The sequence below is a fragment of the Lutjanus erythropterus genome, chromosome 15 (genome assembly GCF_056507025.1).
Source record: "Lutjanus erythropterus isolate fLutEry1 chromosome 15, fLutEry1.hap2, whole genome shotgun sequence".
NCBI lineage: Eukaryota > Metazoa > Chordata > Actinopteri > Lutjaniformes > Lutjanidae > Lutjanus > Lutjanus erythropterus.
This window is the reverse complement of record NC_139331.1, coordinates 22,582,566-22,610,057: the sequence shown is the minus strand read 5'-3', so window position 1 is coordinate 22,610,057 and position 27,492 is coordinate 22,582,566. Positions and strand designations below refer to the sequence as shown.

General features: G+C 40.4%; 1 protein-coding gene across 3 annotated transcripts in view; it reads right to left on the bottom strand.

Moving 5' to 3' along the window:
• Nucleotides 1–407: 407 nt before the first annotated feature.
• Nucleotides 408–27,492, bottom strand: part of fut8b (fucosyltransferase 8b (alpha (1,6) fucosyltransferase)) — a 126,415-nt gene continuing 99,330 nt past the window's right edge. For all 3 annotated transcript variants that reach the window (XM_084737280.1, XM_084737281.1, XM_084737282.1), the window contains 4 exons: nt 18,219–18,465; nt 4,517–4,693; nt 3,782–3,932; nt 408–2,228 (listed from right to left, as the gene is read on the bottom strand). In XM_084737280.1, coding sequence (XP_084593406.1) covers nt 1,890–2,228; nt 3,782–3,932; nt 4,517–4,693; nt 18,219–18,465 — 914 coding nt within the window. In that variant the 3' untranslated portion in view covers nt 408–1,889. The remainder of the gene's footprint in view (nt 2,229–3,781; nt 3,933–4,516; nt 4,694–18,218; nt 18,466–27,492) is intronic.

The window sequence follows — 27,492 nt, the reverse complement described above, 5'->3', positions numbered from 1 at the left end:
TCTTCAGTTTGAAATGTAAATCAAAGATGGATTTAAGAGTTTTTTTTTGCTTCAAAATCACTCTCGCTGAATGATTTATAAAACAAACTAAGTGTGCTGTCTGAAGGTAGGAAGGTAGCTCTAATCCTGGGATGCCGAAACGGTATCAATTTTAGAAGCAGGGTCCTCCTTTTTATGGAGATATCAAAAGATGAACTTAAGGTAATGACTTTTTACTCTTCAAAAATAGATGGATACCCTTCAGGAAATGAGCACTTCAGATATGAAAAAGCCTTGATTTTCTCAGTTTGGAACGTGTGTAATGTAGCTGAAGCATGTGCAGCCTGATTGAACGAGCAGGTGTCGCCCGTTCAGAGCGATGGAGGAGCAGATGGTGAACAGAGTCAGACCGAAAAGGCGGAAAAAAATGCCGTGTTGGTTTCTCAAGTTTATTCGATCTGTGGTTATCAAAGACAATGCCCAAGAACATAAGTTATGAAATAAAAAGCCTTCATGATCGGGGGGGACTCTGAGTTTTTGATATGACATAGCATTATCATTTTTAAACATAGGCATATTTTTCCTCATTTATTTTAAAACAGCAATGTTAAAAAGTAAAAAAACAAACAAACAAACAAACAGATGGACAGAAGAGACAGCCGAGAAAAAGGACATTATCTCAAGTGGAGTGCTTCTTTTTGGTGAGCCTCAGGACGGCTCCTGTGTCTGTGTGTCTGTGAGTTCACCATACTCCACATAGTCTTACCATTGTTCACTAGAGGTCACCAGCGGAGTGACTGGAGTTCACCATTGTTCCAAGTGCTGGACGATGGGGGGGGGGTGGGAAGGGGGCGGGGTCTGACTGTCGCCGCCAGTCTCCCGCTGGCCACACAAACACGATTCAGTCGGGAGGAAAAGCGGAAATAAAAACACACACTGCTCACCAATAAACCAGGCACCAGGTCGTGACATGGCCCCTTTTAGACTTACACACAGGCACCCTTGATCACGCACACACATTCACACACACTCTCACTGTACAGTATACAATGCACAAGCCCCATACGCACAAAAATTAAGACCGTTTAAAAACACTCGATAAAAGCACAATATGGTTTTTAAAAATTAATTGCACATGTAGAGACGAAATGGAGGAAGCACAGTGAGGAGTGGAGCAGCAGGAGGAAGAGGAGGAGGAGGAGGAGGAGGAGGAGGAGGAGGAGGAGCAGCGGTGAGCATGGCAAGAGAGATACAGTACATTCAGTAAACAAAACAAAACAAAACAAAACAGGAGAAAACAGAGAGAAAAAAAGGCAAGATTAGAATCAAAACCACTGAAAAGAATTAAATAAAAATCACTTTTTTCCAGTTTGTCATTTTTTTTCTCAGTCATTGATTTGAAGCGAACTCTCCGGGGGTGTGCCAGTCTTACAGTAGTCCCAGTGTTGTCTCTGGAGAGCGAGCTCGGTCAGTCAGTTGTGTGGATTTTAATTGTTTTCTTGCTTTTTATTTAAAATCAATGTTCAGCGTCTACATCTCTACAGGCCCCGACGTCAGAGGAACACCGGGCGGGGGAGTAGTAGTGGTAGGGTGCAAGTCTTCCATGACCTGACATATGCACAGGCATTTACACAAGTGCAGACACACACACGCACACACACACACTCGCGCACACACACACACACACACACACATACATACGCTCTCACATTAACACACACAGTGCATTCTCATTCCTATCACCCCTGGGTACAGGCTTCTTCTTTTCTTCTCAGCTTAGCGTACTGACTACGCCTCTCTCTTCTGTACAAAAGCAGCCTCCTTCCCTGAAATCGGAGTCTGCGTGTTTCTCCTCACTCCTTCTCTTCTCTTATTTTTTTTCATTTCTTCTTCTTCTTCTTCTTTTTTTTTTACTTCTTTTGAGAGTTGAGCAGTTTGTCCGCCTCGGGGTACGTCGGGTACTTCACCGTCTCGATTTTCTCTTTGACTTTGTAGGAAGGGTAGAGGCCGGTGCGGCCAAGTTTGCGGTTGATGCCTTTGGAGTATCCGTCCCAGTGGTTGCCGGCCACGCCGATCACGTCGCCGGGTTCCAGGGGAATGTCCTCACTGTTGCGCGGCTGGTGCGGGTAGATGGCGATCTGGTTGTGGGCATTTTGACCTCCGAAGTAGTAGATGTCATCCAGGGAGTAGAAGAAAGAGGAGGCGTCTGGATGCAGCATCTGCATGATCTCGTAGGCCACACGGCAGACCTGAGACGGAAACACAAACAGTTATTTTCATACTTAGATCAATATATACTAGTTTATACTAGTTACTCATCCTGGTCGTGGATGTGCAGTGGACACGTAGATTGAGCCAAAGCCAGGGGACAAAAGGACCTCTCACTATAAAACACATACATTTAATTTCAGTGCTGGTATAAGAGGGATAAAATGTGCTCATTCAGCGACTCATTCCAGTCAGATCCTTGAAGTGGACTAATAAGCCTGGAGTGTGAACAGGATTTATGTGGCTCAAACATTATTTTTAGGGCTGGCGGGAAGCCTGTTCACTCCACGTTACAGATCCGATCAGAATAATAGACGACAAATGCCACTGGAATGTAAAAACCATTATAAAAAGACTAATTGTTTCTATGCTTTGGGTGAAAATGGGACAATGAGTTTGTTTGACGATCACATGACTGTGATTACCAGACTGATTCTGCTTTGCCTTGTGAAAACTGGAAATATCAAGTGATAATTATCTTTCTTACACACTAATTTTGATTTAAAAGGCCCTGTCATTAATTCACAATATATTCAAGATATTTTTGTTTTTATCTGTTAAACTTTTATTTGCACTTTTTTTTCTAAATTAAGGTGAGGATCTCTGTTAAGTGGTTATTCTTCTTCTTCTTCATTACCTTGTATTTTAGCTCTTTGACTTATCTTCATTATTAGGTCAACAACAACAAAATACTTTGAGCTTGAGAATCCAATATTTATCTCTGAAACAGTACATTGACCAAAAAAAAAAAAAAAAAAAAAAAAAAAAAATCAGTAATGGTCACAATTAGAGTTTGTGATAAGAACTGAACCGTCTCCATGACAACTGAGCAAATACTGATGAAGGCCATGAGATGAAAGTGGCATAAAAGAATTCTGAAAATAAGGTAGAAATATCGAGAAAAAAAAGTCAAAATGATAAGAATAAAGTCAAAATTCCTCTATTTAAGTCAAGATGTCGAGAATAAAGTTGAAACGTCGAGGATGAAATCGAGTTTCCCTGAATAAAGTCCAAATGAGAATAAAATTGTGAAGATTGTTGAAATAAGGAGATTAAAGTAAAAAGAGTCAAAAAGAGTCAAAAAGAATGTCAAAAATAAAGTTGAAAAAATGTCAAGAATGTCGTCAAAATATCAAGAATAAAGGTGAAATGTTCCGAAATGTCCTCAACTTTATTCTCAACATTTTGACTTTGTTCTCAAAATGAAAAAAAAAAAAAGGTCTTAATACTGCAGCATTCAGAATCATGTTGAAGAGGTCTAATGGAAATCACACAATACCTATTTAACAAACAACAAAAACAACAACAACAGCATTGTTTTACAATATATCTTCTCTCTATTAATCTTATTCCAGCTCCCTGCTCCCTTGACTTCTACCAAGTGCACATTAAAATTCCAGTCAGCTCTCCGTGTCAGTTTGAACTGCTTTCATCCCAACATCAAATCCATCCCAACCTTCAGTTTCATGCGAGAACACATCAAAACACCGTTTCATGCTTGTCTCTAAATGCGGACGGACGAGAGAAGACTGACCTGTGAGGAGAAGGTGCAGACCAGGAAGTCAGTCTGAGACAGGAAGTGGATGTCCAGTATGACTCCTCTCAGCGAGTTCTCGGTGTAGCGGTTGTGAAGGCCTGCCGACCACGAGATGGAATTATCACTGATGAACTCGTAGTCTGGATACCTGGGAAAGGCCGGAGTCGGATAAAGTTACAAGACAAGAGAAGGTAAAAATTAATATAATTAGATACTTGTGGATAAAACTATACTCTCGCATACTCCCTGGACACACTCACAATGCACATTAAAGGGACAGTTCTGATTTTTTGAAGGGAGATTGTTTGAGTTACAGTTGCAGTTCTGGTGTAGGAAGCTAAGAAATGTACTGTATACTCTGGCAAAAGGAGCTTGATGGTTTTGGAAAGAGCGATATTTGGCTGGTTTGGATGGTTTCCTGTTGAAAAAGGTTGTCTAAAAACAAGGTTAAGGGGTGAAAATATTCTAAACATGAACATACACTTAAACTGATACCGATTTCATGAGGTGTTTCAAATGAATTTTGCTGCTGACCCTGTTCACAGCAGTACATTGCTTAGCTTCCTACACTGGTACTCCTGTTGTCTCTACAAACAAGGGTCATGCTGACAGCCATCTACTGTAGATAAAACACTGACTATAGATATGTACCTCATACAACCCCACTTCAAAATATCTGAACTATTCCTTTAAACACACGCGCAAACCACACACACACTCCTGGACACTGACTTGGTCTTGGCTTCCTGCAGCAGGGACGGATCGTCAGTTGCCAGGTAAACACGCTTCTTGTCCACGTGGACACGTCTGGCCAGATGTTGGAACTGCTCCTCCACATGCAGCATGTACTCCTCGATGGGATGGAAGGCCGCCTCCGTCCCCACTTTATCTGTCCTCCTCACATGGACTCTACAGACAGACAAAAAAGGACGCAGACATGGTTACAGACCATGTTCTGGTTTGGTTTCATTTAATTTTTGATTAAGCTGGCATTCAGCTAGCACATTTGCACTCTAAAGCCACATTTCCACCGCAGGAAATTTCCCTAGGACATGGGAACCTTCAGAGGATTTCAGGACATTTCCACCACAGGGATCAAGGTCTAAATTAAGTCCCAGGAACACTATTTTAGTCTGCAAAAAGTCCCTGCTCAGGGACCAGAAGCTCAGTAACTTAGGGGGGGGGGGGGTGGGGCTTTCAGTGCTGAACATTTCTGATTGATGCAGTCCATGTAGCATTTCATTTCAGCCATCAAAAATCTGCAGCTGCAAACCAGTTTGTCTTTGGTTCATTTTGCCTTGTGACATCAACATGAAGTTTGATGGTGATGATTAATGATGCCTGCCGTGCCTGATTGTTCTATAAATATTATGTGTAAAAAGAGCCGCCGATTTTGCATATGTTAGTGGACTAATTTCCCTAATCTTCGCAGGTCTTTTTACTGTGGTGGAAAGGAACCTTTTATTTCCTTGAAAAGTTATTCCCGGGACTAAATGTTCTGGGTACTTCGGGTGGAAACACAGCTTAAACTAGTAGGCAGTATTAACACAGTTATGGTGGTGGCCCTCATGCCTTCACAATTACATCAGTAATATAATGCACCTGTGCACTTAGTTGGTGTGTTTGGATGGCGGGAAAAAAGAATGCTTCTTACAAAGATAAAAACAATCTTGAGGTAATGAAAATTCATCAAGTGCTGCTTCAATTTCAAGAAGTCGGAGGCAGGTGGCAAACTGAGCTGCCAAACCTTTCTCAACAATTTGATGCCAAGTGGGCACCAAAGAGCATCTTCCTCATACTGATACAAAGGTAAAGTTAACCTTTAACTTTTTTCATTATGATGACTGGCAGAGACCTTACACTTGTTCCACCAAATGTCTTCCATTTGGGCTGCAAGACCTTCCTTTTTTTTTTTTACACCACAAAACAATGTTTGTTTGTGCAGTAAACCAAAACAGCTTTAGAGTCACCAGTGTACTAAGAATAAGCTGCTTTATTGCTGAGCCATGCATTTTCTTTGCAGAAACACACCCATTCTAAGCCTGAATTACAAAGTGAGATATCACGTAAAAAAAAATGGCATCTTGTTTGCTTCTGTGCTTAGACACTGTCAGGAGAGAGCGCTTGGAAAAACAGAAAACTTTTTCTCTGACACACAGGATTTGCAAAAGCTCACATTGGTCTATCATGTGCGTAAGAGGGTAAGTTTTGCAGGCTGTTCTAAAGCACTGTATTAAATCAACAAATAAATCAGAACCCAGGAAAACAAAGTGAAGGAAAATCACTGACTGCGGAATAGATAAATCAATAACACTGAGAACTGTTGATGTGCACCTCCGTTCAAGGGTTTGGAATCAACACCACCACATCATATTGACATTTTTCTTCTTTTCTTCACGGCTGTTTTAATATAGATGAAAACTGTTTAATTCAGACTCCAAAAGCATTTCTGACATTTCTGTCATTAACATTATTTTGAAGTTTTAAGAACAGCTTTGCTAAAGCAACACAGGCATTATTGCTCACTTGACACTGAAACAGGAACCTGTACGAATTCTGATATTATAAAGGTTTTATTTGTATTGCACCTCTCATATAAGAAAAGTCACTCCATGTGCTTTACAACAAAGAAATTACATGCACAAAGTGCCACACATGAAAAGACACAGAAGGAACATGAGAACAGGGACAGAATGCCATAATTAATGGAAAATAAGATGGAAAATAAAACCCGATGAACAATTATAATAAAAGGTGCAGCGGTGCATAGGTGTGAAGCAAAGTGCAAAAAAAGGCTTGTATCAGGAAAGTCATATCTAGTTAAAGGCTACAGTGAAGAAATAAACTTTCAGCTTTCTTTTAAAAGTATTGAGCCTGTTGGCTTCCCTGATATCTGTAGGTAGTGTGTTCTATAGCTTTGGGGTGTAATTGACTAAGGCTGCATCCCTGGCTTTCTTTCGACCATTTCTGGGAATCTCCAATAAACCAGCAGCAAATGATCGCAGTCTTTTTCAAGGCAAATATTGAACCAGGGAGTCGGCAATGTAAGGCTTAGCTTGATGCTTATCTTCTAATTTCTTTTACTAAGGACTGATGATTCCTTATATATTATGTAAAGGAGCATAATGTAAGACCCTGGCGTTCAAAAATTCAGTCCTGTTTTGCAGTTCAAACAGAGTGTTTGAGCCACAGATGGTGTATAAATAGGTTGAAGCCCTATTTGATATACAATCTATGCTTGAAAAGAGTTGTTTCCCCCTCATCCCCACACTCAAAGCTTAGGCAGGTTGCCTACAGGCTTCATGGACACTGAAGCTACATGAGGACAAGGTGACTGCAAATGATGATGTAAAGCTAAGCCCATAATCCTGGAAATACACTCTCTGGAGGTGGAGTCTCGTGGCTGCCTTACATCCTGCCAGACTCCGTAACTTAATGCTTAATTTAACTGTTAAATTTGAACATCTGCTTCTTCTAACAGATTATTGATGATTTTCTTACGACTCGTAAACAGACATGGTGGATATTCAGCTTGAATTTTAGCTCTATGTTAATTGAATAAATGTAAAACGGGCAGTGTGGCCGAAACAAAGACAGAAATTTTAAAAGGAGGACATACAAAGAAGCCAGGATTTCAACTTGGCACGTGTCCCTAATCTCTGATGACACGTCACGGTCATTTTATGATTCAGTAGTTAACTTTAACTGTTGCTCTGATCTCTTGTGTCTGTCTTTGTGTCTTTCTACCCTGTCAGTTTTCAGTCTGGTTCAACCATTGTGTTGTGTTTTGCTTTCCATGCACAAATCATTACTTCTTTGCTTCAATAAAAAAAATAAAATCTTTTTGTGAAGAGGAATTTCTACAGCCAAAAAACACCATTCATGAATATCGAGTAGCCCTGTCAGCCAACTGACTGTACTGAATCGAGCCTTTGCGGTAGGTTGGTGATTCCAAACTTTTGAATGGTGGTGTACATCTATGTATTTCATTTAGAAAGTTTTTTTATTCTTGCTGAGAGAACCTAGATTTAACTCTACAGTCTGTCTTTTCATTGACGTGTATCCAAGCGTTGTAACATCTTAAAATACTTGCTCACAGCTGTGACTCTTTTTCCGTCAAAGTAAAATCAGCCGAAGAAACGGCACTCCAACTTGAATGGCATATTTGGGGAATCGTTCCATTGTTGGTATAAATGCCAGCCAGAAAAAAAAAAAGTGATGGGACAAAAGACAAAGTGATAAAGGAAAAAGAAAAGGGAAACAGTGACAGAGAGAGGACATTTAAGAAAGACAGACGGAGAAATAACCAACACCACTGTACGTTTTTTCAGTGTCCTTGTCATTGCTTCCAGTAAGCAAAGGACAAAGAGAGTGTTGTCACCCGCTGTATATATGAGAAAAAGAGCATGGCTCATAAACAGAACAAAGGATGGACGAGAACGGAAATATTTCCTCTCCTGACACAGAGATCCCTCAAACTGATGGATGGCGAAACACAATTTTATTCCACCCAGAACTATTCAATTACAAAACTACCCAGCCACATCTGCATTGTGACTTCTGGCCTCGAGGAGCGAATTAAATTTCAAAATCTGTGAGGGAAAAAATACACTTTTTTTCAACCTTCATTTATTGAGTGGAAAAACTGAGTGAACGTGTATACTTTTTCCCACATCTTTCCACATTAACAGATCCATCTGGGAGCTGCCCCAGTACCACAAAGGGGCAGCTCCACTGGAATATCTGGGGTCAGGAGCCTTTTTAAGGACATTTTGGAGAGGAGTATCAGTCTTTTACTTCCCCCATTCAGGATTTCCCAGTTGCTTTAAAGCTTCAAACAGTTTCTCTAACCTCGAGGCTGCCTCTAACTCTTTTGTGAGAATGAGGTAGAGGCAGGAAAAGTGGAAAAAAAAAGAGTCAGGGGTTCAAAGAGGGAGAATAAACAGGCTGTACCTAATTTCTACTACTTGCCAGTGATCAATCCAAGACTATAGGGGATGTTCGCCGGAGAAATAGACCCTTTATTTACACGGCAAATAAAACCCAAAGAATGGAGTGAGAACAAGTGGGTGGCAGGGGCGTCGGAGTCTTTCATTTGGCTCCGTCTCTCTGATCAGACAGAGGTCTCGACACCAGGCTTTTCCATCCTTTGTAGGGGTCCCTCTCTCCTGCTCCCTCGCTTCTTTCATGTCGACTGTTTTTTGTTCCTGTGAACCCTCTTTTTTTTTCCCCCTTGCCCTTTTCTCTCTCCGTCAGAGCAGCAGCAGAGGCCGCGCCGAGACATTGCTGAGCTCTTAGCCTGCTCCTCCCTCCCTCACCCCCCCCCCCCCCCCCCCCAGCACTCTCCCACACTAGTGCCACAATAATTCAATTCATTTCTCTCTATTCATACAGTACTGGCGAGGCAGGGCAATCCTCATGGTGGGTGTAAAAGCATACATTAAAGGCATCAAACACACCCACACTAGACAGAGCAAACGCTGATTCTGGCAGATTGCGACAATAACATATGGACGGATTCAATTTTTTTGTCTGACGATGACCTCGGCTGCCTCTGATGAAGAATACAGCTGCTCTGGGCTACTTGGCTTTCAAACTGTACCTGCCATTAGCACCTGAATCTTTAGAAAACGGCTCATATTGAATTACATCTATACTTGCTGTACAATCACTGCTTATGCAACATGTAGTTTGACATCAAAACATGTCAAAGATTTACCTTTACGGCTCATGATGGGTGACAACTCCACACGTCCACAGCCAACATTACTGTCCTTCAGAGGCTGTAGTGAATTCAGATTTCATACGAAACTAAATGAATTAAAGAATCGAGTCAAGATAGATGAATGAAATTAGGATCTATGGGTATCACGTGGCCACTTTATGCTAACCCCATGCAGCTGGGCAAACACCATGCAGCATTCTGCACTATAAATGTGCTATTTACTGGACAGTATGGGAATAGTATTGAAATATCATAAATTGGGTATGACTAGAAAGCTAAGACTCATGTGGATTCAACGAGTCCAACCATGGTAACCATCACAGCCTCATGAAACTTCATGACCACAAACGAGATACCTGGGGCATTCAGAGGATGGATGACTTATCCAAGGTATATTAACAATAAAGAGATCTCTGAGTAATTTCCCAAGAGAGAGTGGCTCACCATCAAAGTGCCGAAAAATCCAATTCTTGCAGAAATATTCAAAGTTTCTTTAATAAATTGCAGCATGATTTTTTTCTATGCTGTTCCTCAAGATCTTGGTGTCTTAATGTGGTATTTTTGACTGCTTTTATTAATTCTCAGGAGGTCAAAAATAAATACATTTTGCAGAAAATCCACGTAATAAAGTTACTGCTGCAACAAGTAATGACAGATGCAGTAAATGAACACGGGAATGTCCATCATAATGTACACTCTAAACTTTCAAAATTTGAAGGCTTATTAGATTTATGATTAGAAAACTTGATAGACAATCTTACGGTTCCCAGCTCTCAGAGGATGTGCTCCTTAAGACCTCCTGTTCCCCACTAAAAATGACAAACATTTTTATTAAAGGGAGGGCTGGAGTTGAAGAGGTGAAAGGAAAGGCCAACAAAGTGTCTCAGTAAGGTGAGAGCATCCAGAGCAGCTGCAGGGCTCTTATCATAGTTTGTATGTGAAACTGGAGGGATGAGCATCATGTTCCCTCGTCTGGTGTTTAGATCGTGGTGATGGAGAACACAGTCTAACATGTGGCTCAAAAAGCGCCTTTTATGGACGCGTTTCTCCACTCATATATGATACTCATATATCATATATGAGAAGCAGAGATCTATAATTAATTTATTCAGTTAAAGCTCCACTAGTCAATATTTTATATTGAGAATGGATCAAGTGGCTCATAGTGATGAAGAATTACCATTGACTCTGCAGTTTGTGATATCCTGGATTTCAACACTTGATTTCATCCCCGGAAAAAAACATTTTCACAATCTGCTCACTGATTCATTCCTGTTTCACACTACAATTCAACTCTCTTCCATTTTATCTGTCATTCAGTGTTTTGAGGACAGCGGGAGAGCTGAAGTATCAGCCGGAGCAACACGCTCAGCTGCGCCGTAAACATTTTGTAAGGTTGTTTAATCCCTTGCGAACCGCTTATTCGTCCGTCACAAGCATCCGTCCTCCAGTCAACTACTCTACATTCTCCCTGATCGCTCCATATCCACTGTACTCAGTTGTGCACAGAAGTCGGTTATTCATCCACAACCCAGTGGCAAAAACTATGACTGGACTCTCAGACTGTCTGGACAAGAATGACTAACTGACTCCATAAGTGCAAAAAAACTATTTTTACTTGAAGGATTTTTGTTTGTTGGTTGCTATTTATTGGTGTTTTTGTGAAAGTCTTTAAATGTAGGAATATTTTGTTTATGATTATGATGTCAAAGTGAAGTTAATCTTTCACCCTTTGGATATAAATTCTTCACCTTATCATTTTAACCTACTGTGTGAAATCTTGTCATAATTTAGGTTATTTTGGGGGGCTTTTTTGCCTTTAATGATAGTGACAGCTGAGGGTATGACAGGAAAGGGGGGTGAAGAGACAGGGGATGACACGCAGCAAATGAGCCGCAGGCGGGATTTGAACTGGCGGCTGCTGCAGAGGACCAACAGCCTCAACACATGGTGCGCCCGCCCTACCAACTGAGCTATAGGGGCGCCCTAAATCTTGTCATAATTAGCGTATGAATTCTTGAGTTATAGCCTAAAACGTTGTGTGAGGTCATAGTGACCTTGACCTTTGACAACCAAAATCTAATCAGTTGATTCTTGAATCTAAGTGGACCATTCTTCCAAATTTTAAGAAATTCTATTAAGAAGTTTTTGAGATATCATGTTGACAAGAATGGGACAGATGGATGGATGAATGGACGGACAGAAGGACAAACAACCCGAAAACATACTGCCTCCCGCCACGGCTGTCGCTGGTGCAGAGGTTTAAAAAGAAAACTCAGTAAGTCGAACTGTCATTAAGCTCCCCTCAGCATCTTTCAGTTCATTGTTTTGATTTGAAGGCCCAAACCTCCCTGCTTCTCACCACTTTCATTCACATCATTTCCACGCACAGCAGGCAACTGCTGTCATAAAAAAGCTCTAAATTCTCACTCTATTTTACCTGCACAGCACCAGGTTGCTGCCAAACAAAGTTAGCAACTAGCTGGTGATCATAGTGGAGCACTTAGCAGTTAACAGCCAGATATTTCCCTCAGGAGTTGGTGGAGACCAAATTATTTCATGTAGTGATTTGTTCTGTTTCCTGCTGCAAGAAGATGTCAAGTACTGTGGTTTACTGTAAATTAGGCTCTCTTACAACAAGCAACAGCTCAGGAAATCTTAATAATAACAACAGAAAGTAAGTTAAAAAAAATGTGAAAATGCAAATTAGTTGCTGATTATGCATCAGAGGTGCTCTAAGAGGGAAAAAACTGCCAATTCTGGCTGCAAATTGCATTTTAAAAACTGTATTATCACATTTCTGTGTTATTATTAATGTATAATGGGCAAGATTCAGTGACTGAAAAGATACAATTTGTTGTAAGCCTTAGAATGGACATAAGATATTATAAAAGATATATTCAGTAAATTGACCTCTTGGTAAGCACATTGCCATGGTGATAATGCTGCTCTGGTATCTGCAATAGAAGCACTAGCCGTACGTTCTCTCACTGACTATCCTTGCTGCCATTAAGAAGCATTAAATGGTGGCAGGATGGAGCTGTGCTGATAGCTGCTTTTAGTCGCTGGCTTCCAGCCTTCCTGCAGCTTGTGTCCTGAGGGAGCGGCAGGGAGAGAGTGGTGGCGGTGGCGGTGACTGAGGCTTGCGGGGGTCGGCTGGCGGTTGTCGGGCGCTCTGGGGACAAGCTGCCTCCCTATCCTTCTCGGTACTCTCTCCATCAGCCCCTGCATCCCCCACTGCTGCTGCCCTCTTGCCTTTCTCGTGCACCAGCACTATGGGTCTCTTTCAACTCCATCTCTCATCTCATACACCCCCCATCCCACCCCCACCAATCAGCCCCCACTCCTCACACACACACACACACATATATATATCGCCTTCCCCCACAGTGCTGATAGAAGCACACAGGCACTTTGTTGCAACATCAGTGCGGAGTGGAGTGGATGTATCAGGAGCTGCAGAGGGAAGGGGGGGAAAAAGGGATAAAAACTTTGTTCTACCCAGCACTACATTTCAATAACCCTTTCCCCAGTGATACGGAGGGAGGAATGTGGGATATACGAGCGTATGGAGAGGGGGGAAACACAAAGAACAGCGACAGAGATGTGTGTGAGAGCAAAAGAACTGTGGGTAGGGATATGCGCCCGGGGAACATGAGGGAGAGGTGAGTGTGAAATATAAAAATTTTGAAAAATCTTGAACAAATGAAGACAGCGGTGATCACAAATGAGAGGATGTGAGAAGAAGGGGAAAGAGAGTGAAAAAGTTGGGATGAGTCACAGAAAATAATAAAAAAAAAGAAATTAGGGAACAGAATGGGGAGAGAGTCAAAGAGGGTTTGGAGAGAGAGAGATGGCAGCAGCTGGGGTGATGAAAAGGCAGAGAAGGTAAAAACCAAAGAGAAGAGCGTCTGAGAAAAGGCAGAGGGAGAACGTAACAAGAGGGAGCGAGAACGAAAGCAGAGCAGGACAGGAAAAGGGAGGAAGAGCAGCCAACGGTCGCTTGCGGCAAAATGTTAAGAAGAAGGTGAGAAAAAGAGGAGTTATGAAGGGCGAGAAGCTGGCACAGAGACTATGAACATATGGATGTGAGAGATATGAGGGGGATGACAGAACGAAACCAGGCTGATTCACAAACTATTAGAATATAACTCTTAGCATTTGTTTTAAACTCCTTCCTTTACCAGCCGGGTGGAGTTAGCCTCCTGGGACAGTGCAGAAACTTTAGACAATCTCAGCAAAGTACCTGAAAGTCACTTAATACACTTTCCCATGACTGACAGCTCACCAGTCACCAGAGGTTGGAAGCAAGGAAGCAGAAATACTTCGTTACTTAAGTACAGTTTTCACATATATGTACTTTACTTGATTTTTATTTTTCTAATTAACTTTTAACTGTACTTTCTATTCCTTGCAGAAAGTACTTACAGGCATGTTACTTTAGTTTTAATGCATTTAAGGGGAATTATTGCTGAATTTTATTTCGTATAATTGCGCGCTGCTTTCCCAACATCTAGATTTAAATGGCTGGGACAATAACAAATAGATAAAACAATTCCTTGGTGTATCGAGCAGTACATATCATGTATTGACTGACAAGTAACAAGACTAAAAAAGATATAACAAGACAAAGACGATGAAACAAGACAAAACAGATATAACAACACAAAAAAGCAACCCCCCTAAAAAAAACAGTAACAAAACGAAACAAAAAAAGATGTAACAAGGCAAAAAAGCCAAGAAAGACATAACAAGACATGAAAGATATCACAAGCCTTAAAAAGATAGAAAAAGACATAACAAGAAGCAAAAGATGTAACAAGATGTAAAAAAAAAAGACATAAAAGACATAAGATGAAATAGACAGAGAGGGAGACTCAACTGTAGAGAAGAGTTGAGGTTCAATTATCTTTGCACAGAAACAGCTGGTAGAAATGTCCTTCAGAGGACGACTTTTTACTTTTATGCTTTGCGCGCATTTCTAAGCCTGAACTTTTTCACCTTTACTTGAGCAAATAAGTTGAATTAGTATTTCTACACTACTGTTTTTTTTACACAAGTATCTGTACTTCTACTTGAGTAAAGACTCTGTGTGCTTTTGTCAGACTCAAGTCTTAAAATGGCGAATCTTCTAGAGCAAGTACGTAAAACAACTGAGGGAAATTGCAAAGTATTTGATTCAGGTTTGAAATGCTGCTCAAAGACAGGTGGAATTATTTATGAGTCAAGAGCGGCTGGCAGACAGCACATGAATGTACGTTGACTGAGCGCCTGACAGCGATACAGAGAAAAATGAACGGGTAAATAAACAGCTAAACGTGCCCTCCCTTCCCCTCCTTTCTTAGAAGCTGCTATCTAAAGTGGCTTACAGTAGCAGTGCTGCATACATTCCCACGAGGGGTGAGCCCACATGGGAACTGAGCGTCTCACACTGATGAATACTTTTCCAATTATGCTGTACTGGACCATAAGAAGTCTCGAGTCAGTTTCAAGCTGTGAGAGCAGAATCTCCGGAGACGGCACAATGCTGAGTTGTCACAATCAAAGCCGAGGCGGTATCAAGGACTGAAATCAGACCTAATAATGGCATATTTGGAACGGTTTAGCATCATCTGATCTGCACCAATTATGCCAAGTTTCATGAAAAATAATATCTAGGTGGTGTACTCAGATATTAGGACACTGGAGTGCACTGTACAGAATGTGGAGAACATCCTGTCTGCTATGTGGAAGTGCAGTCCGTGAGGATTGTTAAAAGATAAGGACTGCATTATTCTGTGTTTTTAGACGAGCTAGCAGCATGGCTCTAGAGATGGCAACGCTGGTTGGTCAGTAAGTCCACTACTTTGGTTTGGACTGACACAACTCCATGATTAATATTTCATTTACTTGTATTTTGTACATCCATGTTCCCCAGATGATGATGCCGTTTCACTCCAAGTCTTTCCCCTGACTTGGAATGAAATGTCTCAACAATTATTGTATGAACAGCTGCAGACATTCACATTCTCCTCAGGACAAAGGCACCTATTTATGTTTTTGCCTGTGGGCGCACAAATTAAATGAACACTTCCAAGGTCATAAAATCACTTTTATTGCACTTGATGTAGTAATGATTGAGAACTAGGCTACTGTTTCTGTTGGACCTACTAGGAAAGAAATGCAATGAAATGCAACACTTCTCTGCTGCAAATGAAAACAGGCTACGACATACCAAAACACAGATTTGAGGGGGCAGTATTTACATACAAACTGGCTATAAACTAACACTATATTGTTTGTGTGTATATTCTATAATGCTTGTGTGTATAATAGTAGAAGTGGGAGACAAAAATTGATTCTCTTTCAAATTGTGAATCTTTTTGGTACGATTAATTGCTGAATAAACGTTATATATATATATAAACAATTTGTGTTTGGTCCGTTAGCTCGATGCTAACACATATTAGGACTTACCTTTTCTGCATTAACAGAAATAGCATCGTTACTGTGGTAATATTATCTTAACAAACAGATCCATTTTACTTCACGTGCTTAACATAAAATGATATGTGTACTCATACTTTCAGGCATATATTTCCTCTGCTCTGTGGGAACAAACTAACAGCTGCCGACTTCACATTGTTAACTTTATCTTCAACACTTCACACTGACCAACTACAGCAACCTCACAGGGTCAAAACTCAAACTCAAACTTCCCACTACGTGTAACAGTTTTTTTCTATTTCAGAGTGTAACATTCTTATTTTATTTATTACATTATTTTATTTCTTATTATATATTACTTCTTGTTTTATTTACCACTTTTACATGCAGTAGAAAGATGATCCTGCTGAAATAAAACTCAGAGACCTGACGTGATGTGCTCTGATGTGCATTATGTTTGTATTAGACATGATGTATAGTCTCTTTAAGTGTATGACTGTATTTCTCTTGTGTAAAACAGCAAACAAAAATCGCAAAAAAAAGTTGTAATATCAAATCACAATACTTATCGAATCGACACCCAAGTATTGTTATAGTATTGAATAAGGCCCCATGCCCTATATATTTGTAGGCTAAAGCATTAGCAATACCTAAGCAAAGAAAAATTACATACACATAATGCCGCAACTTGGTATTCATGCAGTATTTACATTCACACTGGCCACATGCTTTGTGGGTGTTCAACCTTTTCTGTAGGTGCAGATTTTTTTAAGATAACTTAACCTACAAATGGCATTCCCGTCATCTTCAGCTTTACTTTTTGTTTACAGCTCATTATCTATTTCTAGCCTGCTAAAATGTTAAACTAAGATGTTGAACATGGTAAACATTCAACATCTGCACATAAGCACTGTCACTGTGAGCACATTAGCATGCTAACATTAGCATTTAGCTCAAAGAACTTCTTTGTCTAAATGCAGCCTCACTGAGCTGCAAGCACAGCTGTAGCCTTGTTTTTACTGTCAACAAAGACAAAAAACCAACAATGTGTTGTTCTGTCTCTCAATACTTATCGACTTCTCTCCTCCGTCTGTGGCAGGCAGCCTGAAGCCTGTTCTTTCCTACTGCAAATCTAAATCTTTAAATACAGGTCTCAAATATTGAGTTTGTGTTTTATAAGAAAGGCGACGTAAAAATCTCAACAGCTGGGCATTATAGTTTTTAAACGTCAGGAGAAAAGAGTTCATCAGTTGGGACTATTTTCAGCAGAGAATTAACACTAGTGAGTATTTATGGCACCAGCATTGTGTATGAGGGGTTAACTCAAAATAAACTACTACACTTTAAACTATTCATTTCATCCAATGCAACAGTTTGGCTCATTCATGTGTTTTTAATAGTTTTTGGACAACAATGAAGCTCTGTGGCACAGAGGAATAAGCTCCCACAAATCAGGCTTTTGGTCACACAGACAGTAATTGTTAAAAGAATGCAATTATTTTTGTTTTTGGTCTTTTTGTGGGATTTGTTGACAACAGACAAAGAAAATATAGAATATAGCTAGAATTATCCTTTAATTAACACAGGTTATAGAAGATAAAAGAAAAGCTGCCAGGCTGTTCATGTTTAATGCATCCATTAACTGTGTTATAAGCTGCTCTTTCCTTGTCTTGTTCGGTTTCGGTTTGAAAATCAGGCTGTGTTCAGCTATTTAAGTGCGTTAACAACAATATCAGATGAGGATTTGGTATTAAGATCCTCTGTTTTAAGTGACTTGGATTGGACTAGAAACTAAAAACCCTCATGGGGACATTAAAACATGAAAGGAGACAAAATCAGACATATCATACCACCGCTATTAGGAAAAACAGAGTGATGAGTACAGAATGATGAAATTTCTTTTAACAAGTTGATTTGCATGAATATGAGCTGTATCAGTTTTGGGCAGTGAAGTAACAAGCAAAAGCTTTCCAAGGATAGAGGTAGAAAATTAACCAAACAAAACACAACTATCAAATTAAATTTCTTTTAATACTATTGTATTAACCTTGTATTAACCTCACCCAAAGCAGTGTTTGTATTTCCACTGAAAAGCCCTTACGGCTACGTCTTTGTTTTCTTCTTCCTATGCCTTCTGTTTGCTTTGATTGTGAAGCACTTTGTAAGCATAATTATAGAGATATGCTATAGAAACAAAGTAATTATTATTTAAGTGTTTATGACCACAGAGAAAGGAGGAGACAAAGCCACACACGGAGAGAAGTGATAGCTGAGCGTCCTTACCCGATGATGGGGTGTTTGAAGCCCAGCTTGGCCGTGCTCTGCTGGATCTCCTTCTCCAGCCACGCCTGCGGGCGCACCAGGTACTTGACGAACTGGGACACCCACCAGACAGAGGGGTCGCCATGCAGACGATGCAGGCGTGGGGCGAGGTCCTCTGGGATCGCCAGGGGCAGGTAGGGGGGCCGAGGATGGAGACTGTCCACTATAGGCAACTCCACAACCTGGACGTCCTTATCGTGGGCCTCTCCTGGAGGGTGTAAAGAGAAGAACATTGAGAGTAAGACACTCAATACATTTCTGCCAGCACAGTTTGGTTTAGGAACGAAACGAATGTTAATGTTTACTATTATTAAAGAAAAAACATTTCATTTTTATCTATTCTCCAAATGAAACTAGTAAAAATGCTCATCATAGTTTCCCAGAGCCCAAAGTAAAGACTTCAAGATAGACAGCGGAATTCAAATTACTTGTTTTGTCTGACCAACAGTCAAAAACCCAAAGATATTCCACTTAGAGTTGTACAATACAGAGAAAAGGATGGCTCAAATTTCCATTCACTAGCTATTCCTGCTCAAATAGTGGTGAGACATGAAATATGATCCAGGAAGGCCAGTTTGAGTAATATATCCTTGATTTCGACTGCCTCCAGGGGGTTCCAGGGGGGCCTAAGTAAAATTGAATTACCACTGTGTGTGTTATTATAAAATATAATTTAACATATCCAAATCTTATTTGTTGTGCCCAACTTTTTAAGTGCCTTGCAGTAAAAACATCACTCATCATGTCATAACCTGGAAGCTGCTCTGCTCCTGAAACTTAGTTTTAACTCAGAAAATGGACATGTTTTTGAAAAAGAAAAGACCTGACAAGCAGACCAACAGCCCAGCTGACAAAAAGCTCAGCCAGGAGTTCCTTGAATTTACTTCTGCTAAGTAAACTTACAAGTATGATGCAGCATACATAAAGTATGGATTTACTGCTGCACATAGGAGGGGCCACAAAGTGCCCCAAATATGTTAAGTGCTTGGAGACTCAAATGAGTGTTTAAAACTGTCTAAACTTCAGCGTCACTTGAAACAGAAGAAACAGTTTGGGTTTTTAAGGATACCTTACAAAAAGTGGGAACCCAGCTATAATGCACTCTGGGAGGCCTTGTCATAGAAGAGTTTACAAAGTTACCTGTTCAGGTAAGACAATATGAACCTTTATTCTTTACTTTTTTTAAGTGCATGGATTTTGAGGCCATCAGCAAGTTGTCAGCATGTCTGTGTGTGAAATCTGTCAGATCTGCCAAACAGCTGACAAAACTGACAAATATCTGTAGGCTTACTGAGGCGCATCAGTACTACACATTGATTGTGACTGTGAAAAATACAAATATTATGTTGTGATGCAGTGAGATATTTCAGCATCATTCCTCAGCCCTATTATATTAATTCCTGTTCTGTATCCAGCATGAATCCAAATCCCCCAACCTCAGTGAGTCCAGCTTTTGTGACTGACAGCTGCTCTTTGCCTGTCCTTGCTTAAAGGCCAAGGTAAGCCTCTTTCTATCAAGGCTGTGTAGGGCCAGGGGCTGATGCAACAAGCTGGACTGGAAAGGTGTGTGTGTGTGTGTGTGTGTGTGTGCCAGGTGGGGGGTTGCTGGTGGTCTGGCATGGACCCCCTCAGGCTGAGTCCTGCTTGGCAGAAGCCCTGGGCAGAAGGTTGAGGACGGCTGATTACGAAGGTCACCTCTCTGGGCAGCAGAAAGCCCTCTGTGCACTGCCAGACCTCCACATACATGTGCATGAAGCATGTGTGCACCTGAATGTGTGAACAAAGGTGGAAAACAAACACATACACACACACAAAAGCCTGCAAACACACATGTATCCTCCAACATAAATGCGCAAGGAAATACACAAAGGGACACGCACATGTACATGGTCTTGTGAACAAAAAGGTGATCTGATCTGACAGTGAAAACTAATGGGGATTCAAATGAAACAACAATAAACAGAAAGGTGCATTCACATTCACACACACATGCACACACACACACACTGAGAGCCCCAGCTAATCTCATCTCACCAGAAGGGATATGCCTGGCAGACAAAACCTTCACTCTCTTTCAGTCTTAAAACCCGAGGAGAATTTTTTTTTTGTTTGTGTGTGTGCGTGTGTAAACCCCTGATTTAGGTAAAAACAAGTTTGAGGCCCATGTTCTGTCAGACTAAAGTGGCTTCTCTAACTGCCACAGACAGGCCCCTAATACGGCTGCAAACACATCCACAACACACTTCCAAATAAACGGCATAATGACTCATTAAAAATGGCCTTTTACAGAAAGGGTACATAAAAAACATGTTAAAAACAAGGACAGAAACAGAGGCTTCAATTTGTGTGTGTTTGCCTGAGCATGAACTGAATATAAATTGGAAGAAGCATTAAATATTGAACAGAAAAAATATTCCCAGGCCTGTCTTTGCTTATATAACAGCATTGGCATGATTCACATAAGGGGGAATGGGCATATTTTGAGGCCTGCACTTCTTGGCACAAATGTACAGACAGGCAGTATGTCTTCCTCCCACTGCTACTTAATTAGATCACAAAGCTCTTCTAAATTTCATCACAACTCCAAAGCCTCTGCATATATTTTCCCATATGCATCATGACTTAAAGCATATGGCCCCGCATTGACACAGAATTTCTACACTGTATTTTAAGCCTATGATGTATACTGAGCTTAATAAATGTTTTATAAGATTAACACAGCTATGAAACTGGAGAACCAAGAGTGACACACCATCCAGACACAAAATATGGAGCCTCTCCATTCATTATACATTTGAGACTATGAGTTTATGAACTTGGAGAACCCTTGTTCCAGCCTTTACATGGCAGGGAACATTATGTTTCTCCTGCTGCCCTCAGACTCACTCATAAGGCAGTAATATCTCTACAGAGAACCTCAAAGGAATACACTCTCTTTGGCAAATTAGCTCTTTGATCAACGAACCATTGTTCCACAAGAAGACTGGTGTCCCCCTTTGTGTGTTCAGAATCTAAGTCTGTTACACCCAGCTCGTGAGATGGTGCTCAGCTCTCTCAAGCTGTCTACTCGACATAAAAGTTGTGGTAAAACAGCAACATGCACTATTGGGCTAAACAGACAGGAGGTCTGCGCAGTGAGAACTCATCATTTTCTTTTAATACTGCCAGAAATGTTTACGTAGCAACTGCAATCTAAAAGAAGCACTAAAAACTAGCATGGATATCAGTTCGTATCTGTAGTTGTAATTTTTAACTTTAATTCAGGCAAGTTTTTTTGTGCAGCTGTTTGTGTTTTGAGAATAAATAACATTTAAGAACTTGGGCTTATTCAGCTGAAAAAGGGGTTTGTGTTCACCAAATTTTATGTGTGTATCAGCACTAGTATCCAATGTCAGGACAAATATAAGATTGGTCAAACTTTATCAGTGTTCCCATTACATCATCATTATCTAACACACACAATCTAACAAATTACCATTAGCCCTAGACAACGGCAGATTTAATGCCACTCCAGAGGAAGACAGACTTTGTTTGTTGTGTGAGCTAACTGAAAGTAAGGGATGTACTTTTTATTAAAATACACATTATATATGTTGATTTCTTTTGGCTGGATAAGTATGAGGAAATGAGAGTTGTGCATTAGAAAGGGAACCGTTTTTGTAGCAGATTTTATATCTCAAGCTTTGGAGATAAGGAAAAATATTCTGTTTAAAAGCAAACTGTCAAATGGACTGTAATTTTGTACTAAAGGAGAATTGTTTAAACACTACAACTGTATTTTTCACGTCGTGTAAACCCATGAGGGTCAGACACTTTGTGTGCATGTCAAGATAATAAAAGAAAATCAATCTAATAAAACAGATTCAGATTGGCATTTGTAGTTCCTAATTAAAAACCAATATTTTGCCATCTTGTATTTTATTTACTGTACTGCATACTGCAAGTCTTTGCCAACACAACATTATAGTTCCATACACATCCAGATTCCTTTTAGTTCAGCATTCTACAAAAACAGCCAATGGTACTTATCACCGGCTAGCTACCAATATGTCTGGACTACCGAAGTTTGGGCTTACTAAGGCTACTGAAATTGCTTATGCTATCCGTACAGACGAACCAGAAACACAAAAGGCGGACAATGAAAAAACAAAACAACGAAAATGTTGAAGTGAATGGAAGCAGGAGTTTAAGTAGCTAGAATATGATGTCATCTAAGAATGTGATGAACTGCGGTATGTGCCGCCAGTTTACTCAACTAGCTAAGAATTCGAGCTTGTTTTTCAGAAACGGTGCCTTCAGGAACCACATCACAATCCATGGGAAAAGTGGACAACAGAAGTGTCACAGTTAAGGAAGGCTGTGCTAAGTTTTGTTAAAATGTTTTTTCTGCATTACTTTTGTTAGGTTTACCTTTGGGACCAAATTTACCAAATTTAGGGGCTTGAGGGCCAGTGCTTAAAAATATCAGCATCTATTCCTGTGAAGTATCAAAAAAAAGTATTATTTTGGTGTCCGAAGCCAATTTTGGGCATTGTATCACGACTAGTATCAAACAACTCGAATACTATCAAGCTCTATGAGAGGGACCAGCCACTGGGTGACAATTTATTAAAATACATTAATTCTTTTTTTTATTCCTGTTACATCAAAGTATAACTTGTTTTCTACTCTCAATTGTTTTCTCTTTTTTCTTTTTCTAACACAAAGCAAATCATGCAGGGGTACTCCATATGTTGTGTGGATTTTCTCATAATGTTTTGTTCTTCCCTTTTCCCATTTGTGGGAGGAAAATCAGCAGGTCCCATAATGACTTTATTGCTATCTTTGATTTTTCTTCCCCCAAGCTATATGTTTTCCTGACAGAAATACCCTGTCACAGACACCGTGCATCCTCTCTCTGTCTATAAATGTCTCACATCCTAGGGGAAACTCTTAAGAGAAAGTGGGCTAACCATGTAAAGATAAATGAGGAAAGGTGCAATCTGGTAGGGATGTTCCACAAAATACCATCAAAGTCAATTTCATGCATAAACAAAAGGCTAGGCAAAGAAAATACTAAGAATATAGAACACCTGAAGCATTCCTATATGACCACAAACGATTGGTGGCATTTACCAGCAAATGATACAGTAGAGACAGGATGATGAGTGTTCAGCACTGACAAAATGAGTGTCCTGAAGGTGCAAAGCTCCCTGCCATCCAGGCACTATGCAAAACCTTTTATCATTCCAATAAATTTGCATGGTAAGGACACCGGCTAACCTTGAATAAAAGCCCTCGTCATGTTATAACATAACACTGGCAAATTTAGAAGCTTGTACTGGCATTGCGAGTTTTCAAGAAATCAGTATTCATCACATTCAAATGCTTTAATTACTCTGGCTTGGGCAAACAGTCCACCTAATTAATGAGATATTCAATGTATATCTAGTTATTAATCCAAGGCTTGAGCATCCCTTTGTGGTCCAGTGCCCCAAGGAACATTCTTGCCTGCACTGTTAACAAAACAGGCATGACCACAGGCGTAGCCAAGTACCCAACAGGCTTACATTAGCTATGCCAAGCTAGTTGGCTGGCTTGGTCAACAGAAAATATTGCCTCTGCAATTTGCAAAACTTTATAAGGACAGGAATTTAGAATGCTGAAAGGCCTGAGGAGTGGAGTGGTGTTTGTAGTGAGGTGGCTGTTCAGCTGCAGGCAGCCAGATGGCATGTATGGATCTATAGGAGGCTGCTTCTCAGACAGACACCAGAGACAGACATTAGATAGTGGAAAAGGACACATGAAAGGCAGGAGAATAAGAGAAGGAAGGCGCTGGGAGAGCAGGAGATAAGAAGGGAGAGCCCAGGAGAGCACAAGTCAAATGAAGCGATAGGAGAAAAATGAAGAGTTGAAAGGATGCAGCAATGAGAACAAGAAAGCAATGAGAAAGAAATTGATAGCGAGGAAGAGAGAGGCAGGCACAGTCTCGTAGTAAAACCTCCAAATCAACACTGATCTTCATTTATAAATGCTTTGGTTTTGTCAGCTTAGCACAGGCAAACACACTTAAACACTGTAGGACTATCCATTAATCATATTACAAATCTCAATTTCCACTCATGCCTCTACGCAGTCTCATTCATAATGAAGCTGCTCCCCTTCCCTTAGTAGTGAGATCCATTTCCCACAAACAAGCACATTGATCTTCAGTCTAAGGTATTCTGGTACCAGGTATACATATGAAGTACCCTATGCTTCAACAGCGTGTTCAAGATGGACAGTCCATGACTGGTGCAGAATTCTAAAAACACCCATAAATAACAACAAAAAGAGTCTACGGCCATGCACAGCGGTACTTTGAGTTAAATCATAGCATCATTATGCAAAAACGCTTGTACTGAAAATGCTAACATGCTGGTGTTTCACAAGTACAATGTTTACATGTTCACCAGATCTTAAAGGCTGTTCACACAGCACTTAGCCCCAAGCTAAGGGAGCTGTTAGCCCCAGGCTAAGAAAGTTTTCACACTGGTACGTTCCAAAGTGGGTTAACCCCGACTTTAGCCTAGGGCTTGTTGGTCCTTCTCTGGAGCAGAACTAGCCCAGAGTTTGCAAGTTTGTCCCCTGAAAATCGACTAAACACAAGGCTAAAAGGTGGCAGTGTGAAACAAGGCTAAACACTGTTAAAGAGCAGTCACGTTTCATTCTACACTGTAAACATTAGTTGCTGTGCCAACAGACATTTAACCCAGGGTTAGTGGGAGTGCAGTGTGCGTTGTACAGCCCTGGGCTAAGGTTGACAATGAGCATGTGAAAAGGGCCTCAGCTATCAAAGAGCTAAAGATATACAAGGTGAAAAGTCCTTTAGTTTTGTGTCTTATCATGAAAACATTTGCTAATTAGCATTTCACATAAAGCACAGATGGTCATTAGTTTTACAGGTATTTGGTCATAAACTTCATAAGTGCAGAAAATTTTTGAGGATCATTTAAGTTAGAACAATTAATCCTGAGGGGGGCATGAATGTTTCTACAAAATTTTATAGCAATCCATCCAATAGCTGTTGATACATTTTACTTAAAACCACAAATGTGAACCTCAGGGTTGCACTAGCGGTAAATTCAGGGGACCATCAAAGTCATAAAAATACACTATCTGGAAGCTATGAATGTATGAACCAAATTTTTGTGCCAATTCATCCAGCAGATGTTGAAATATTTCATAGGATAGGTGGAAATTTTGACCTGCTGGTGTCACGATATAAAAAGACAGAGAATCAGCATAAAAAGTCGGAAACATCCTGAATGTCTGCACAGAATTTCATGGCAGTCATAGCAGTTGTAAAGATATTTCAGCCTGGACTTAAGTGGCGGACTGACTGACGATTAGGCCTAAAAATAAAATTCTGGTTTAGATGAGGCAGGAAATTCCTGACAGTCATCTCCCTCCAGGTTCCTCCATCCTCCACATTAACTGCTTGGGCCCATTGCTGCGATGCGTCAACGTCACTGCCATATTGGACTGAGCAAGATTGGCCTTTGAACAAATACATGTAAATGGCGGAGCAGCATTTTTCTGGCTTTTTTGTGTTTTTCTTCTAACTTAATCCGAGCAGATCATTAAGCCATATAAATAAAAATGACTAACTGAAACTGGTTGAGAAATATAACAGTTACAGTGCTATTTTCACAGAAAACATGGCAGCTTCTCTCATTTACAGGCTAGTCTTGCCTTGTTCAATATGGTAGCAACACTGACATACGATCAAAAGGCCGATGTGACATCTATGTATATATATATCTATGACTGAATTTTTTATTTTTTTTTTGACACTCCAGTTGGGCTCTGAACTGCTGGTTGGTCAGTAAGCACAGAAAACACAGATGACAGTGGTCAGAACCTTCCTCACCATCACATGGGGAACTTCTTGGACCCTATCTTGGCTCCAGAGACCCAACTATTTTTAATTATTCCCACTCCTTCTGTTTCGCTACAGTAGCTATGGCTCCTTTCCTACTTGGAAGGTAAAATCACACCTCCTAACCCGTTTTTCCAGTGGTCGGTGAGATCCTGTGCCTAACATTCCCAGTGATGGGCACACATGACAGCAACCCTAAGTTACTTCTTTGAACTTGAAGAGCCCCCCTCTATTCAAGCTTCATCACAACAAATCATCAGTGTAATTGGTGCTGCAGATACTGGTGAGAACATGAAATGTGTACTTTGAAAGCTAATTTACATGCTACAATCCTGCCTCCTTTGAGGCATTCACTGGCAGATATAAAATAAAAATTATATATCTATAATATATTTGATTGATTCAGACACAGCACTTGCTTCAAGAGTAGAGTATTGGACATACGCTCAGGGTGTCAATTTTAGGAGATTTTCACTTACACATGTTCAGAAAAGTACAATCTCCACATTCAACACGTTCAAATATTGATGTCAAAGTGGATTTTCATCAGGAAAATGTTTAAATTTCATGAGACAAGCTTTCAATGTACAAATATAAGACATTTTGGTCAGTCTATAACCTGGGGCTGCAACAGAGAAACTCATGAAGTCTTTCTCAGTTAAGACTGCAAGCATTTACAATAGTCGTTTCTATGGTCTGGGTAAGCTGATGATAAAAGATGTAAGATGTTCCCAGTGTACAGGAACTGATGAATGAATATGCAAGGAGCCTGAGTAAACAAATAACACGTAACACTTCTCCAAAATGACTCCTTACAATCTCTGTCTCTATCAGACACAACAAGTAGAAACTTGCTGTAGGTCAGAGGAGCTGATTGTTTACTGAAATCAACTCACAGGATTTCTTGGCAATGAAACCTTTGAACAATAACCTGCTGCTGCTACATTGGCTGCCAAAGTGCTTTAACAGGAATTGCATAGTCCTGCTTAGCCAGGGAATTCACACTTTGTTTTCGCTGTAGCAGCACAAAAGAGGGGTCTGGCAGACCCTGTCTTTTAGCTGGGATGGTCAGAACAAAAAAGCTAGTGTAATTTCATTATTAAGCCACCAATCACAATCATCAAACGCAGCACTGTAGCTACGAGTGTGAGTCACAGAAGTGTGGTCAAGTCACTGCGTAGCAGGTCACAAGTAATTCTCAAGTCTTTGCGCTCAGGTTCCAAGTCAAGACTGATACGTTCCAAGTCTGGGGCTGGGTATTGTTCAAAAAGTTTTTATATCAACACCTTGGGTTCAGTACTGGTTTCCAAATAATATTTTCTTTGATACTGAATC